Genomic DNA, 17,142 nt, shown 5'->3' with positions numbered 1-17,142 from the left:
AGGGCAAGGCAGAAAGGTCAAAAGGTAGCTGGAGACTATGAACAAGGACAGAGAGGAAAGCTGTGCGGAATAAACGGGCAGCATTCATGTAAATCTGCTGGCACCAGAGAAATACACACCGGTGCTGGGCTGACACTGATGGTGGCAAACGGGCCAGAGGACCAGGAGCACTTGCCCAAAGGCAGCCACAGGATCATTCCTGACGTTCCAACAGTTCTGCCCCAGTCTCCACAGAACCCTCGCCACAGGACAGGAAACATCGTAACAGCAGCGACAGAGGGCCCTGACCATGGAGACATCTGGGGAAACGCAACCCCAAAGATTTCAGACCAGGCTCCTCGGAAGAGAAGGGGAGGGGGCTCCCTCCCCAGAGAGAAGGCAAGGACGCAGGACTTCCCATAACTAATGAGATAAGGCTATGAGGGAGACCATCATGACCGCCCCCCATTGGACTGGACGGGAAACCCAGTCCTTAAGGGATAAAGTGACTTGCCCAAGGTCACACACTAAAAGCTAACACAGAACCAAAGCCAGAGCCCAGTCTTCTTCCCACCCAGGCCTGAGCTCTCCCCTTCTATGGGAAAAGTCACCCCACCCATACACACCTACAAAAGTTTGTCAGTTAAGGTAGGTCACTCCACACAAGTGTTGGACCTCAAAGCACACCACCTCCAGCCCACTGCACTGTGACTCCTGCCCCAGTGCTCCTCCTGGACCGTGGGCAGCTAGCTGACAGCCTCCAGCAGGCAGGAGACAGGCCCTGGGGCAGAGCCAAACATCTGTGCTGACTATATCTGGGCTCTGGTGAAGAAAGGCGGAGACAGAATTTGGGATGACAGAACAATTAGATGTGAATTTAAGAAGTTTTCAAATTTGCCTAACTAGTATTGCTCACGCACACACGTGCACAGAGACGGCCTTCCAAGCTGCCCCCTCACCACTGACACCTTCCCTAGAACATCATCTCTCACCAAGGATGGGGGCATCCCTTGGTCCCTTCCAGTCTCTGGGGCTCCCGGAGACCAGTTCCATGGTGGGAGCACATGGCCAGCTTGCTCCCCGCCCAGTTCACTGCAATCCCTCAAAAGCAGCTGCCGCCACCCAATGGCAGCATCCCTCCCACGCCCTCTCTCGCCACACGAGCCCTAACTCGGGGGCATATCTGCAGGCCATCAAGAGGGTCCCTGAGCCTGGCTCAGGGGCTCCTCCTCCCTTTCCTGGGATTCACTGAAAGGAGCGGGAGGGTGTGACCGCTACCACTCCCCCACCTCCTGCCCATAAAATGCTGCAGACTGTGTTCAGGAGGAACACGAGAAGAAACTCAGAAAACCATCCGCACTTCTGCCTGAATTCAACTCAAGGTCACAGCTGTTAAAAATTCCGACCCCACACCTATTTCTGCAGATTCTGCAGTTGGAGGCACTTCCAGAAAGGCTGTCTTATAGGGGAAGGAGGTGGTGGCAAACTTCAGCAGCCTCCTAGGAGCAGAGCAAGTCTTTTCCTGGAACACAGGCAAGTTGCAGCCTCCATTCAGCCACGAGGAGAGAGAAAGGAAGAGAGAGATGCATGAAAGGCGAGGGGGGCTGGGGGTGGTTTTCAAAAACCCCACTTACCGTTGCGCAGAGAGCAGAGCAATGCAGCTCCGAAGAGAAAGAGGGTACTGTGCTTAAGCAAGGAAGAGCGGGGGCAAGAGACAGAGACACGGAACGACTTACCCAGAACATCAGATTGAAGAGGAACATCATGTACTTCAAGCAGCAGAGGCAGCCCCTGGCCATGTTGCACTTCTTAAATTCTAGGAGGAAAACAAAGGACAGGTCCAGGTAAAACACCACGTACTTGCTGCCTCTGGGTGCATTGTACTTGTCAGTCTTCACGCCAGCCTCGGCGCGGCTCTGGCCGCGGGAGCCCGCGGTGCCGTAGAAAGCGCCGGCCGTGAAGCCGCGGCCAAACGGGCGGCCCGAGGTGGACGGCTTGGCAAAGTCCGAGTCCTTGCTGTCCAAAGATGGACTCCGGTGGATCGAAGAATCCTCGCTACTCGACTTCTCCATGCTCGCGTCGCTCCCGGGGGGCACGGGGGGCGGGGGGCATCGCTCCCGGAGTGGGACCGAGGGGGCGCCCGAGTCGCGCGCGGGCGGCGGGCGGATCGGAGGAGCCTTGCACGCCCCCGCTCAGTCCCGGGGCGCACTGCCGGCCGGATCCCGCGCTCGGGGACCGGCGCCCCGCTCCCCGCCGGCCAGCCCGGGAGGGCTCTGCCGCGCGGCTCCAAGCGCGCTCCCGGGACACCGGCTGGCTGCGTAACTTAGCGTCTTTGGGGAGGCTGCGACTTGATTTCTCGTTCCAGAGCTTCAGCTCGCCTCCCGGGCGCACCGCCGCTCCACGCGAGGCACCAGGGCGCCGGGCTCAAGGCTCCCGGGCACACCTCTCCCGGCCCGGCCGGCTCGGCCACTTTGCCGGCGCCCGCCTCCTCTTGTCCCGCGACTTTGCCGAGCCGCCCCCGGCCCTGGGCTGCCCGGGCGCGCGGCGGGCAGTGCCGAGGGATCCGCCGCAGCTGCAACCGCTGGGCTCCCCCTGCTAAATCCCGGCCCGACTCCCGACTCCGGACTCCGAAACCGCCGGAGCCCCCTCCCCGGGCCTCGGCCCCGCCCTCTGGTTTGCATTCGGCCAATGAGCGCGAGGCCTGCGGGGGGCAGCCTCCCCTCCCGGATGACACCACAGCTTTAATGGGATTAGCGTTCTGCCTTGTGCCTACACCAGTGCGCCGCGAGCTTCGCTAAATGTCAAAGGCTCTGGAGCCGGGGTGAACCAGAACCTTCACCGCAAGGCGCTGGTCTCTTCCGGGGGATAGAAGGGGATGGGAAGGCAGGGGAATGGCTGGAGGTACCACGACCCAAGGCGACCAGAGGAAAGGGCTGGGGAGGACTGGAAGGGAATAGAAGCGGGGCCTTGGTCGAGCTGGCCGCCGCCCCCTGTGCTCACGGGGCCTGTCCGACCCGGGTACACGGTCTGCCGGCTACACACACATACACACACACTCGCGCGCGCGCGTCTGCACACGTGTGTCTGGCTAGGGCGCGCAGAGAGAAGGACCGCAGGGAAGGTGCGAGGTGTGGGAAAGGCGCTCGCGACCCGCGCCTCCCGCCCCGCCCCCTCCGCGCACGCGCGCGCACGCGGCTCCGGAGGCTCCTGCAGCTGCGCGAGCCCCTCCACCGCTCCCCGCTCCGGGCGGGACGCGGTGCTCGCTGGGACCCCCGCTCAGCTGAGAAGAGTAGGTGGCTCTGGTCAGGTCCTGCCTTGCCCCTCCGAATCCTGCCTCGCCAAGGGTGATGTCTGAGTGCTCTGGGATACCAGCACTGGCACATAAGGGCTGGTCAGGGCACAGCACCAAGGGTGCTCTTGCTAGGGGCTTGGGAGCATCCAGGAGGAGCCCTTAATCCTACTATGAAACAGCAACAGTATCCCGAGCTTGTGCGAAAGTCTGCGTGCCCAGCTGGCAATAAAGAGGACTAGAAGACTGGGGTGGGGGCAACTCTCTTCTGCCACCAGTGAGAGGGTGCCCAGAGCCCCTGGAGCAGCGCCGTGTCTCCCTGGCCCTGTATCCCAGCACCTAACACCGTGCTTGGCTACCGAGAGGTGCTAGACAGGACGGCTGGATAGACGAATCCTGCCCTCGGGTATGTGAGTGTGAACTGTCCTCCTGGGATCCCACCAAACATTTACCCACCACCTGCTCTGTGCCAAGCGTGCCAGGCCCTTGGGGAAACAGGTATGAGGTGTGCTGCTCCCTGCCCTACAGATACACAAGCTCTAGCCAGGAAGACAGAAGGACATTAATCACCAAGGCCATGGGCAGGAACATAGAGCTATCACACTGGCTGCGGCCGAGAGAGCATTCATTCCAACCAGAGGAACTTCAAAACCCTCATCACAGGCGTGTTGCAGTGGCCCCGAGGTGCACCTCCCCAGCTAGAGGCAGGCCTGCATCCCCGGGGGCGGGCGTTCAGCTTCTTTAAAGGGACCTGCAGGGCTGCTACTATTCTGAGCCCCCTCCCCAGATAGCAGCCCAACCACGACACCCAGTATGTGTCACAACCATGGCACCTTACTATCCCCTGGGTGGGCACAGGGGTCCTGGCGGATCCCCGGCCACCTGACAGGAATGGCTAACGCCCCCTGTGCTCTGCAGCCGGACCAGCCCCTGAGGGGCTCATGGCTGCCACTTCATTCTCACAACGTTACTTCTCTGATGCAGGAGAGACCATTTACCAGCTGGACTGAGAGCCTGGAGGCCTGTTCTTCACTCTGAGCTCATTTTCTTAGCTGTGTGATCAGGGCAAGGTAGTTCGCCTTTCTGAGGTGCTGTTTCCTCCTCTTTAAAATGGGGTTCACAGAGCCCACCCCCAGAGGAGTCAGGATGTGATGACAGCATCGGGGGCCTAGGAACTGGGCCTGGCAGCAGGGTGGAGGGGCCAGATCAGCTGCTCTGGTGGCCTTGACTTCTTAGACTCAGGTGCAAAAGGAACCACCAGAGAGAACAGGTGATGTGAGACACCACCTCTCCCGCCCTCCTGGTCCTCCACTGCTCGTCGTGCTCAGAAGAGCTAGAAGATAGTCTGCCCTTGAGGGTCTCAGAGCATGTGAACAAGGCAGAGCTGCCTTTCTCTTTCCCTTTTTTTTTTTTAAACCACAGAAAAAGTACAGTAGTACAGAATTCCCAGAGGGGAGGAAGAGAAGTGAATGCATGAAGTCAACATGTAACAGCTCCACTGACTGGCAGCAGCAGGGGTGTGGGCTTCAGGGTGAATGCCAAGCTCTCTGCCCTCCCTGCATTTCTCAGGCCTGCAGCCTTTGGTCTCTCGCCCACCCGCACACAATCCAAGCTGACGGGCGGCACACACCCCCTTTCGGACGTGCGCTGAGTGTCTCTGTACTGACATCATGTGTGGCTCCTGAGGCACCCTGCACCTCTACGGCTCAGCCAGAATTTGGGTGACACAGAGTGGCACTCGCCACCCAAAGGAATGTGTGACAAGGGCCACCATCATGGGAGAAAGGAGTCTTATTTACCTTGCCTCAAGTTTTTAAACTACCAAATTGAGATCTTCTTCAGCAATAATAGAAAATGCTTTGATTGCTAAGCAAGCCATTTACCAGCGGTGTCAAAAGGGAAGAAGGCTGGATGAGGGATGAATGGACAAAGATGTGGCACGTGGACAATGGAACACAACTCACCATAAAAACAGACAAAACCCTGCCATTTGTGACAATGTGGATGAATTGCACCAGTTAGGTAAAGTAAGTCAAAGAAATTCCGTATGAACTCCCTCATAAGTGGGATTTTAAACAAATAAACCAAACCAAACCAAGTAAAAACAAACATGTGGACGCAGAGAACAGAGCAGTGGTCATCAGAGGGGGAGGGGGGCAGGGAGGGCAAAATGCATGATGGGTGGAAACTACAGTCTTGGTGGTGAGCACACTGTTGCGTACACAGAAGTCAAACTATGATGCTATGAAACTTATATGATGTTATAAACCAACATGACCTCAATAAATTTGAGAGAGAGATAGAAGGATGGAGAGGTCCCCAGCAGGGGCCACACCCCAGGATGTTCGCAGGGAGATTCACTCAGCAGGAGGGTCTAGGACAGGGGCAGGTCTCCTATTGGCTGTGGAAATTGAACAGCTCCTGGGCCACGTGTCACCAGACTTGGCCAGGGTTCACGAAGGGCGACCATGATGGTAAAAGGGTCAGGGTAGAAAGGAACTAAAGGTCATTGTGTTTGCTTGTCATTTGTTTAGTTTCTGAGACTGATAAGGAAAACAAACAAAGAAGAGGGTTTGGCTGCAGCAGGAGGATCTGCATTAGAAGATTAGAGAGAGATGAATCACTCAGGCTGTCTACAACGGGTGCCGGGTGCCGCCACCTTCTTCCCTGGGGAGGGGCTCATCCTTTTCCTTCCAGCCCCCAGCTCCTCGTCCAGACAAATTAGTTTGCCCACCTGCCTCTGCTTTGACCGTGGGGCTTCTTGAAGGAGGCAGGGGCTGTCATTGTGTCAGCCCCGGCGCCTGTCCCGGTCACCACCTCAGTCAGGGCAGGTGCTCAGAATGGGTTGGCAGGTGGAAAGCAGGGAAGCCTACCAGGCCCAGGCCCCAAGTTCTCCCCCCGGACCACTCGAGAGCCCAAGCTCACTCACCAGAGGGTGGGACCCAAGCCAGAGTGTATGGGATTTTCCTGGGAAGCAGGCTGTCGAGGGCATCGGGACCTAGTGAGGGAGTGGAGGGACGGAAGGGCCCAGCTTTGGTAACAGAGTGTGAGACCACATGGTCAGCCTGTTCACGGCCACATCCCCAGCATGTGACCTAGCCTGGGACGGATGGAGAAACAGACAGACAAGAATACACACAAACTCATGGAGCAGAGGGGAGGAGTCAGGAAAGACAGGAGGTGGGGAAAGGAGAGGACTGAGACTGGACAAGATAGAGGACAGAGCTATTCCAGGTCCTCCCCAGTCTGGGTGACCAGCTTGATGAAGGCACTTGCATCCAGCCCCAAGTCCCTGGTGGACCTGTGCAGACTCCCCCATTCTGCCATCACATCTCAAGGCCCAAAAGGTGGAGGCCACTCCTGCCCGTGAAGAGACCTCGGCCGTGTGTCCACACCCTACGAGGGACTGGTGAGCAGGCCCATCAGAGCATGCGCTGCTGATACTGTGGACAGTTAGCTCAGCTCCAAGGATCGGATCACAGCTCCAGACCAGCCATCCCAGTCCTGACCCGGCCGAGAGCTCTCAGTGAGGCTTCGGGACCTGTGAGGAACCAGATGAGGTAGGGAGGGATCATCTCAAAGCCAGCCCCACTCGGCACACCCTAAGTGCCCCAAACCGTGGGGCAGCTGGGCCCGGATCTGGGAGAAAGGACAACGTATGCTCAGAGGCCCTCAGTGACCCCAGTCTGTACCCACTGCCCGACCTGACCACAGAGAACAATGTCCTGCAAACTTCGGGCTTTGGGGCCAGGGGGATCTGTGTCCAAATGCCATCTGCAGTGAAGTACCCAAGTGCTGGGTAACCTGGAGTGACCACTTGCTGGCTCTGTATCTCAGTTTCCCCAACCATGAGATGGAGATGACACGCACTTCCCGAGCAGCATGTAAAAAACAGAGACTGAAGGTTGTGAATGGAATGCACGCCGCCCATCTGACATGGGAGATGTTCAGTGAATTGAGACGCTACTCTCATTATCAACAAGAATAGTTATTACAGTAAATATGGTCCCAGTCCCCATCGAATCATGACTGAACAGAGAAAGATGCAAGACGAGACATAGTCGATACAAAGTGTTCTGGGCTCAGATTCTAAGGGCAGGTGCCGGCCTGGGTCCTGGTCGTCCTCTCCTCTGCCCAGCACGCCTACTTTTGTCACTGCATCTGCCCCGTGCCGTCCACATGCTGAGGACACCTGAATGTTCACCTGGGCCTGACTTGGCTTCTGAGCCCCCAGCATGGGACCTAATTTGTTTCTTGGAAGATGGGCAGGACAGGACAGGGCAGGAAGAAGAGGGTCCTGGTTGGCAAAAAGCTGGGCAAAGCCAGAGGAAGAAGAGGGCCCGGGATGCCCGGGGAGGACACGTCCACGCTGCAGCCGGAGTGAGGCCTCACGGAAAGGGGGCTGGGAAGGGAGGTGGCGTTGGAGCAGAAGCGGCCCTGGCGGCCAGTGGTCCCCCACACCCAGCCCCAGCGACGCCATCCCTGACACCTTCCGGGCTAACCTCCACAGAGGAACCTCACCATGTCCTCCTGGCCCAACCTTGGCACTTGCTTTTGGAACCTCCCGCACCATGCCTGCTAATTTCCGCAGCCCAGCTGGCATCTCGGCTGCTCTCGCCTCCTCTGAGGGGTCTGGAGAGGCGGCCAGGGCCTCTTCTTGGAGCATCAGCACCCGAGTCCGTCCTACCATAGAGCTGCCTGTTCATCGACGTCCCCACCCCCAGACTGTGGGCCCATGGGGCATGGCGCAGGGGCGGGGGGCGTCTCTGTACCCCAGCCCCTGGCGCAGAGCAGGGGTTCTCCAGTCCCTGCCAAGCACACACACGGAGAGGGAGGGCTTGTGGGGGTCTCAAGCAAGGTGACAGCCACTCCTCAGAAGAATGAGCCTCACCGGAGGGCACCCACGCCTCCCCCTGGAGCAGGTTCCCGGGGTGGGTGCAGCAGAGGCCGCAGGCTGGGGGCCCGCCCGGGGAGCTGCCCACCCTGGGCTCCCAGGCCCTTTTCTCTAGGCAAGTTCCAAACAAGCCCCATCTTTCATCCCAAGTCCAATGAGCATCTCTATCGGATCCCCCCAAGGGCCTGCTGTGCAAGGCCCTGTGCTGACAGACAGACGTGCCCTCGCCCACTGCGTGGGGCAGGCACACCTGGGGCCATTCACGCGCGCACACAGAGGAGCAAGAAAGCGCTTGTGATTAGCACTTATCAGGGAGGGCAGGTGGCTCAGGGAGGATGAGATAAGGCCAGGCCGCCAGGCACAGGGAAGTGTGATGAAGGCTGAGGTTTACTGCCATGCTCCAGTGGAATTTCCTGACCCAGCAAATCCAATATCCCTGAACCACTCTGTGGAGGGCATTGACTTGCCGGCCAGGACAGTACTCTCTGACCCAGCAGCCAGCCTGCCCGCAAGCCGGCCCGTGCAGCTGGGACCCTTCCGCTGACTCAGGAGCTGCTGCCTCCTCTCCTCCTCCCTCCACTGAGCCTGGAACCACTGCAGGCAGAACAGCACCCATGTGGCACTGGGAGATGCTATAAATGAGACGGAGAAAGAGCACTTCCCCCGATCCTACCTGCCCTGAGGCCATGGGGAGTAAGGAGGCTGCACACACACGCCACCCCAGCTGAAGGGAACGAGAGGTGGGGGGAGACACACCTGGGCACCCCTGTTAGGTAGAACTGGGCTGTCTGCGGACTCAGGTCTCATAGGCGTGAAGTCATGTGGAGTCTCTGAACCTCCACTGGCCACTTTGTAAAGTGAGGCAACTGCCACTGACCTCCCTTCCGCCCACCACCGGCTGACCCACGCCCAAGGGGCTGCCATCCAGGGCGAGGGGGCCTCGGAGCAGCAGCTGGTCTGTCCCAGGCCTGGAGGCATCGTTCTCATCTCAAAGTACTCGAGGTGAAAAGGCTCACCCACCACATGCTTTAGTCTGCGGTCCGGCCACCAAAACTCTTAGAGTTCCTGAAAGTTCTTCCCACAGTCTCTCTTGAGCTGCTCTGACCCAGGGGCATTCCTGCTGTAACCCAGTCACACATGAGGGGGGCTCAGACTTGCTCAACGCCTGCCCAGGCTGCAAACGGCACACACAGCCCTGAAAACAGAGGCTCCTGCTGGCCCAGCTCTGCCTCCCACCCGCCCCAGGCTCCCCACCTCCTCAGACCCCTACCTTCAGTCCCTCTCCTAATTAACCCTGCCACAGGCTGCCACCATCCCTGTGCTGAGACGGAGTCCTGGGGTGCCACGCTGCCCCTCTCACCAGCTCGAAACCTTCTCTGGCTCCCTAGGAATTTAAGACAAATGCTCAGGCTTGGTGTTCAAGACCAGCGCTGTACTGTCAGCCTGTGCCCCCAAGTCCCTGACCTGTGCCCTCACTCCCAGACCCCAAGCCTCACCCGCATTCACCATACGTCCTCAGCTCGACCCAGGAATTGGACACCCTGCAACCCAGCCCTCAGCCTGTCTGGTGGGTGCTCACCCTTGCTAGATCACCACCATCTGTCCTCCCCCTGGAGGCCCTCTCTGGGGTCACCAGCCAGATTCGGTCACCTCCTGAACCCCGGGAGCTCAGATGTCCAGCCTGGAGCTTAGAGAATGTGGCTGGGCTCCAACAGGCCTGATGCGTCTGGGTGGCAGCGTGTCACTCATCCCCCAGGCTCCAGCCCCAGGGGGCACTTCCATATCCCAGTCGGCCTGGGCGCCAGGGCACACCTGCTTTTCCCCTCCTCCATGCCACTGCCAGAGGAAATGCCAGCCCGCAGCCTCGGCCAGACAGGACAGACACAGCAGGAACAGGCACTGAGCACTGGCGCCACCCCTCCCTCACTTGATCTCGCATCCTCCACGGATGCCCACTCTCCCTGTCCCCGCAGACAGCACGGCACACACATTTATCCAGCAGGAAGTCAGGTGCAGGCCCTGCTCGGACACCTGTGTGAACTGGACTGCAGACCTCCAGCTCTCGGAGCAGAGTAAGCAGTTTTTGAATTAATGAACGAACAAATGAATGAATGAGTACTTCCATTTCCTCATCTGTAGAGGGGGGCTAGGTCTGACTGGCAGGGGCAGAGAGGCATTGCTGGGAAAGGGCTTCATCCATGGGCCGTACTGCACCCCAGAGCTTCCACCCACACACACGACAACCAGCCAGCACCTTCACAGGCTGCACCAAAGACAACGGACATGGACACTGATGCCCAACCACTGAAGACTCCCTGCACCCACTGCAGGCCACCGAGGATCCAGTGTCCACCGGGGGGAGGAGCCACAGGCTGAAAGGGCAGCTCAAGCATGAGCCGGAGTGGACGGCATGAGCCAAGGGCTGGAGGCCCTGCCTGGGAAGGCCCCGCCTGTCTGGGAAGGCTTCCTGGAGGATGTGTGTATATGCCGGTTGTCCCTCCCACTGGAGGAGAGGCCCCAGGTGTCTGCACACCCAGTGCCACGGTGTGACCACTGGGAATCAGTGGCTCCAGGTGCGGCCCTCACCCCGTGTGTGTGGGGGGGACACAGCAGGGCGGCCGTCCCAGTGACATGTGAGGAGACCAGGACCGCGGAGCAGAGGGCTCGTCTGAGCAACTTCGTGGCAGGGCTGGGACCGGCGCCTCCAGCACCTCCCTCCTAACCAGACCCCTCCTTATGCCAAGTGGTTTTCCCAGGGCCCGTGCCGGACCCTGCTCCTGCATCCAGAGGCGGGCAGAGCCGCCCTGCCCACGCAGAGGGCGGGGAGGGGAGGGGAGAAGTGGTGTGAGAGGCCCCAGGCTCCAGGACCGCCCAGCCAGGGACAAGAGAGAAGCCCTCATCACCGCTCCGTGGGACATGCTGCGGAAACTTTGGTGCCCCCAGCACTCCCCAAGTCACCCTCGGCCGTCACATCCCCTGTGCTCTGGCCCCGCACAGCAGATACACAGGTGCCTGCCGATGAAAGCAGGCAGCGGCCCCAACCCCCAGAACCCCCGCCCAGGGAGACTGGGCGCCACGGGCCAGCAGTGGCTGGCATGCTGAACAGCCAGTCTGAGGGGACACGCCGCGACCTGTGGTGCCTGCCACTCCCCATGGTGTAAGGACTCCCACTGCGGCCAGTCTCAAGCTACAGGCAGCGTAACAGCCTGTGGGCAAATTTTCTGATCTTTTACTGACAGGCTCGTAGCAACCTGGTTCCAGCAACCCCTGGTAACAGCCCAGCGTCCTCCCTCCCGAAGAAACTCCGAGGCAAGGAGAAGAACCCAGCAGGCCACGGGGGAGGAATGGGTGGCCCTCCGTCTGGTCTCCTGGGGTCCCCCGCGGGTGGCCTAGTAACCAGAGAAAGACCACTGACATCAGCTCCCGTACGACAGGCCCTCTGACGTGGATGAGACCAGGTCCCTGCCCTGCTCAAAACCCTCCAACGGCTTCCCATCTCCCTCTCAGGGTGACAGACAGAGTCCTCACGTGCTGTCACCATTCACACCCGCCGCGTCCAGCCCACTCACCCTCTCCACTCGGGCCACACTTCCTGCTGATCCTCACTGTCAAGCCTCCGCACTGGCCTTTCCCTCCTCTGGGACGCCCCTCCCTGAGGTGTCTCCACTGTCAGCTCGCATCTCTGTCACAGTCCGCTGACGCCATCTCCTCCAGGACCTCCCCGTCCAACTCCGGACCTCCCCCAGCACACTCAGTGCCACCCCGCTCCCGTCTTTCCACACCACTTATCCCCAGCAGACGAGGCAACTTGCTTTTTTTATTAATCGATGGCTTGCGATCTCCCGCTCACCAGAACTAAGCTTCATGAAGGCAGGGTTTTGCTCTGTTTCATTAACTGCTGTGTTTCCAGGGCCAGGAAAGCTTTACACATGGCAGGTCCTCGACTAATAGTTGCCAAGTGAAGGGAAGCCTGGAGGAGGTCTCTACCAAGTCCTCTCGGTGCTGTCTTGCTCCCAGGAGGGGGCAGCAGGGGGGCCGGAGCCCCAGTGGTCAGTGCCTGCCTGGCTGGGACTCAAGGCTGTGACCTGGCCCAGCCGCCCCCCATCCCACTTCTGCGTCTTGCTTTCTCGTCCCACTTAGGCTGAACGGAACCCTACATGGCTAACCCTGAGCAAGCAGCAAGGGCCGGAGCCAAACAGGATGCCGCGTCTGAAGGCCTCTGACTCTGCCGGGAGGCCCTGAGGTCAGGTTCGAGGCCTTCCCTTAAAAGGTCTTAGGAAAGACAAGCTCTTGGCTTCACCTCTGCACCAGACATACCTGAGCCCTCAACCACACCGCCCCCTTGTCCCCCAGCCCTGTGCCCGGAGCAACCCCCAAAGGACTCTGTCCACCCCATGGGTGAGAGCCACTGGTGCCCCTTCCCCAGGCAGCTGCCCCATCACGCCTCCGGCGGGCACCCCGCGTGCAAGGCGGCCAGCTCACACAGCTATTTTAAGCTCTGCGGGCCCAGCTGTAGCACGTCTCCACAGCGGGCTGGTGGCCCGGGGCTGGAGGCAGGAGCAGCTAACTCACGGAGGAGTGCTGACCTCGAGAGCTGGGGGTGGAGGGTGACCATCCTCTGTAACAGCAGCCCTGCTCTGCAGGGACCGGAAACTCCCATCCACACCCTCAAATCCACCAGCCTTGAGAAAGTGAGTCAAGGGCCGCACTGGGCACACCCAGATTCCATTGCTGAATGTGACCCCTGGGTTTCCACAACAGAATGACTCCCAGCCCCACCCTGCCTACCCCTAGAAATTCCAGCAACACTAGAGCTCGCACAGCACCCAACCACCAGGACCTGATGAAGAGAGACAGACAAGGATGCAGACAGGCTGCAGGGGCGGAGCCTCGAGTACCAGGACCAGCTCATCCTCTGAGCCCCCCAGCCCCTTCTCCCTTCTCAGTGCCCCCAGTGACTTGGCACAGAGCAAGGCTCACAGCCATGCTCACAAACACTTGTTGACTAAATGACAATTTCTAGGTCTATTCAAACCCACGTGTGATGGAAGCGTATTGGGACAACCCAGTCTCGCTTGCTGTGGTCAGTATCATCACTACTGCAACTCGTCTGGTGACCCGCTGGGCACCAAACCCAAAAATAAAGGCCACAGGACCAGGAACGAAGAGGGTTTTGTGGCGAGACAGGGGTGTCCCAGCCTGCAGCCCTTTCAGGGAGGGGCTGCCTCCACCCAACTCCAGGGGACAGTTACACTGTGTCCTCTGGGGAGAGGGCCCCTTGAAGTGCGCAGCATGGAGGTCCTGCTCCAAGCCCCCTCCCTCCGCAGGACGTCCAGCCACCAGGAGCCGGCTTGAGAAGCACCGCACAGAACGGGGACCCCGGGCAAGCTCTACCCACCCACAGCCTCTCGCCACAGGACACTAGCAAAACCCAGGGCAGGACAGGTCACACACGCCCGGGGCTCCCAGCCACGGCCTCGGCTCTAACAGCAACACTAACCCCGGGGGGCAAGAAGGAGGGCCAGAGGTGCTGCAGTTACAGAGCTCTGGGGCCTGCTTCCCCGCCTCCTCAGGACGGAGCCAGCCACCCGCACCTCAGAGAAACAGACCCGCCATGCAACCCAGGGGGCGGGGGCGGGAAGTCCTCTGACTTCTGCCGTTAGAGGAAGATGCAGAAGCTGGGGGCCTTCAGAGACCACGTGCTCCACGTCTCCTCCCCCTCCCCCAGCTTCCATCAGTCAGACTCCTCTGAACATCTCTGCCGTAACTGCAAAAGCAACAGCAGCCTGCGTTTACAGGGGAAAATGTACCTTGTTGAAAGGGATTTCTTTTCTCCCCCCATTTTATAAGTTGAACGATAGCTGATTTACAATGTTGTGTTAGCTTCTGATGTACAGCATAGCGATTCAGTTATACATGTATATATTCTTTTTCATATTCTTTTTCATCACAGGTTACTTACTATAAGCCATTGAATCTAGTTCCCTGTGCTGTGCAGTAGGACCTTGTTGTTTATCTTTTCTGTACATAGTAGTTTGTATCTGCCAGTCCCAAACTCCCAATTTATCCCTCCCTCCCTCCTTTCCCCTCACTGGCAATCATAAATTTTTTTTTCTATGTCTGTGAATCTCTTTCTCTTTTGTAAATAAGTTTACTTCTGTCATTTTTTTAGATTCCACATATAAGTGACATCGTATGATATTTGTCTTTCTCTGTCTGACTTACTTCACTTAGTATGATCATCTCTGGGTCCATGGAAGGGATTTCACAGAAGTGACTCCCCCCAAATGCAGAGACATCATTGTATGGAAGGTGAGGTTACTGGCTCCAGGCAACCCCTGAGCCGAGCCTCCCCACCACCATCCAGTGCCATGTTCTCGCAGTGGGGTGCCCAGGCCACCCACCTCAGAATCCTTGGGTGTTGGTACCAAATGCAGATGCTTGGGCCCTCTCTGGCCTTACTGAGTCAAAATTTCTGGAGGCAGGACTTCAATAACCTCCTCTGTACCCTCTCCAGAGGAGGGGGCTACTGGTTCCACCACTTAAGTAGCTACTCAGGTCCCACCACCTCAAGCAAACCTGCCCAAACTAGAGACTTCGGGGGTGTAAGACCCCACTGCCCCGTTCGGTCCATCTCCTAAAGAGACATCTGCACATGACCACCAACGGGGCACTGAGACATTTCAGTCAGTAATCTGAAGTCACACCAGCTGGGGAGGCGATCCTGGCCAAAATCTCCCCTCTCCAGCAGGGACATGTCTGCCAAAATCACGCTGTCAGCCTGAGCACACACTCGCAGACGTGCCTAATGGATGAAGAGGGATGCGGTGGGGAGAGGGGAGGGGACAGGATGGGAGGGTTAGCTCACTGCAGGGCGGCTCCTCTCCCTCGTGCCTGTGCGTCAGCTGTGGGGACAGAGTTGTGCCTTTGTTCACCCTCAGACAGGCCCGACCCCAGCATGGGCCACCAGCACAGCTATCCAGCACTCCCTGCATCGCCTCTAGAGAAGGCCCTCCACCCGTCCGCCATCCGTCCTGACCCTGAACCCGCCATTCTGTCCCAGCCTTGGGGAGGGCTGCGTGCCTCGCTCAGCTCTTACCAGCCTGCCCCAATTCCAGGCTTCCATTAGCATTCCCCCCACCCCCAGGCACGGGGGCTCCTCGGGCTGATGGCCCAGTTCTGAGCCCCTTCCTCCCGGCCCTCCCGCCTTGCCACGCCCATCACGTGGTCTCACTGACTCAGCCCAGGCAGCCACGTGGGCAGACCCTGTCCAGGCCAGTGGACTGTCAGCCTCAGGAGGTCAGAGCACAGTCAGATCCCTGCTTGGTCCCCTCAGCTTCTGCCACATCCTAGTCCCGTGCCCATGACTCCATGAACACTTGTTGAATAAATGAACAAAGTCTGAAAATCCACCAGCCGGTGCTTCTGTTAGTATCTCGTGCCAACAAAAAAAAAAAAAAAAAAAGGAAAGGATTTGCTATGTTGAAGCATCCTTGTGACCCTGGGATGGATCCAACTTGATCATACTGTGTGATCTCTTCTAAGTGTAGTTGGATTCAGTTTGCTGATATTTTGTTGAGAAGTTTTGCATCTATATTCATCAAAGACATTGGCCTGTAATTTCCTTTTTTTGGTGGTGCCTTTGCCTGGTTTTGGTATCAGAGTGATGGTGATAAAATTCAGCATCCATTCGTGATTGAAGGAAAAAGACTCTTACCAAGGTCGGTATAGAGAGAATATATCTCAACATAATATTTTAACAGGGGGTGGGGAGAGGGAAGAGAAACCCAGGGAGAGAGGAAAGAGAAAAGCTCACCACACAGGCCAAGACCAAGGCAATGGGCCCAGGGCCCACAGGCCCAGGGAACCCGGCGGGCACGTCGATGTCTCCCTGCCTCCCAGCGCCCACCGGGCTGGCCAATGAGCAGCTTCTTCTCTCCATCAGCAGAGCATCTCCCGAGCAGAGAGCCTGCCTGCTCTGGGTGAACTGACTGGAGTAATTAACTTCCCTAATCTGCTGCCCCCCACCCACCTTTTGGAAAGGGACAGCAGCGCCCAGGGGCAGCCGAGCAGTGTCAGGGGAGGGGCACCCGTCCCTCAGGTCCTGCAGCTTTCTCCACTAGCCCCAAAGTGCTGGCAACTCCAGCCCATCCCACGTCACACACGGCCCCCAGAGACTTCAAACCGCCCTCATGGCCTCCAAGACACACACACATACACTGACTGGGGAACCCCTCTCCACCAGCCTACATCCTGGCCGTGGTCCCCTCTGGAGCTCAGGCCATCTGTCCAATTCAGAAGGGAGCAGGGAGGAGCAGGCAGAATGAGGCACAGAAGATAAGACTGCCGTGCGGGTCGGTGGGGCAGAGGGCAGCAGGAGGGCACACGGGTGGGGACAGAAGACCCAGGCTCGAGTCCTGTCTCTTAGGGACTGTGCAACTTTGAGCAAGCCCTTGAGCTGCAGTCTCCCCGTCTGCAAAATGGGCATAAAGCCTATCTCCCTCGAGGGCTCTCCGAGGACCCAATGAGCCCAGGAAGAGTTACTCGTTTACATCAACCCCCCCCTCCCCCAGCAGGACCCCACCGGGGGCGATCCTGCACCATCGCCCTCTGCTTGAACACCCCAGAGGCTAGGAGCTCAGCAGGCAGCTCCATCCCCAGGCAGCTGTTCCTGAATCTGAGCCCCACCCGCCTCTGCCTTCTACCTTAGAGATGGGCGTGGGGCGTGGGAGACTTGGCCATGGAATCAGCCACATCAACATCACGTCCCAGCAAAACGTCACGCACTGCTCTGAGCCTCAGGTACCCCCTTGGAACCACGAGTACAATACATGCCCCATGCCAGGGAGCCCGAAGTCTACACACGGTGCCTGACTTGGTGCCCAGCAGGCACTACGTTTAGTGACTAGTAGATGATACTTCTTTTTACTAGCATCACCACGTTATCCTGGCTAAAAGAATGACTCCCTCCCTCTGGAGC

At 58.6% G+C, this 17,142-nt stretch overlaps 1 protein-coding gene across 2 annotated transcripts in view; it reads right to left on the bottom strand.

Moving 5' to 3' along the window:
• Positions 1–17,142, bottom strand: part of TSPAN9 (tetraspanin 9) — a 164,262-nt gene that overhangs the window by 68,241 nt on the left and 78,879 nt on the right. Inside the window, exon 3 of one of the 2 annotated variants that reach the window (XM_064478934.1) lies at positions 1,716–1,795. In XM_064478934.1, coding sequence (XP_064335004.1) covers positions 1,716–1,778 — 63 coding nt within the window. In that variant the 5' untranslated portion in view covers positions 1,779–1,795. Of the gene's footprint in view, positions 1–1,715; positions 2,067–17,142 lie in introns of those variants that run through there. The other variant, XM_031444297.2, reaches the window with a different exon arrangement.

Source organism: Camelus dromedarius, chromosome 25, assembly GCF_036321535.1.
Source record: "Camelus dromedarius isolate mCamDro1 chromosome 25, mCamDro1.pat, whole genome shotgun sequence".
Classification (NCBI taxonomy): domain Eukaryota; kingdom Metazoa; phylum Chordata; class Mammalia; order Artiodactyla; family Camelidae; genus Camelus; species Camelus dromedarius.
Note: the sequence above shows the minus strand (reverse complement) of the source record. Positions and strands in the feature narration are given on the sequence as shown.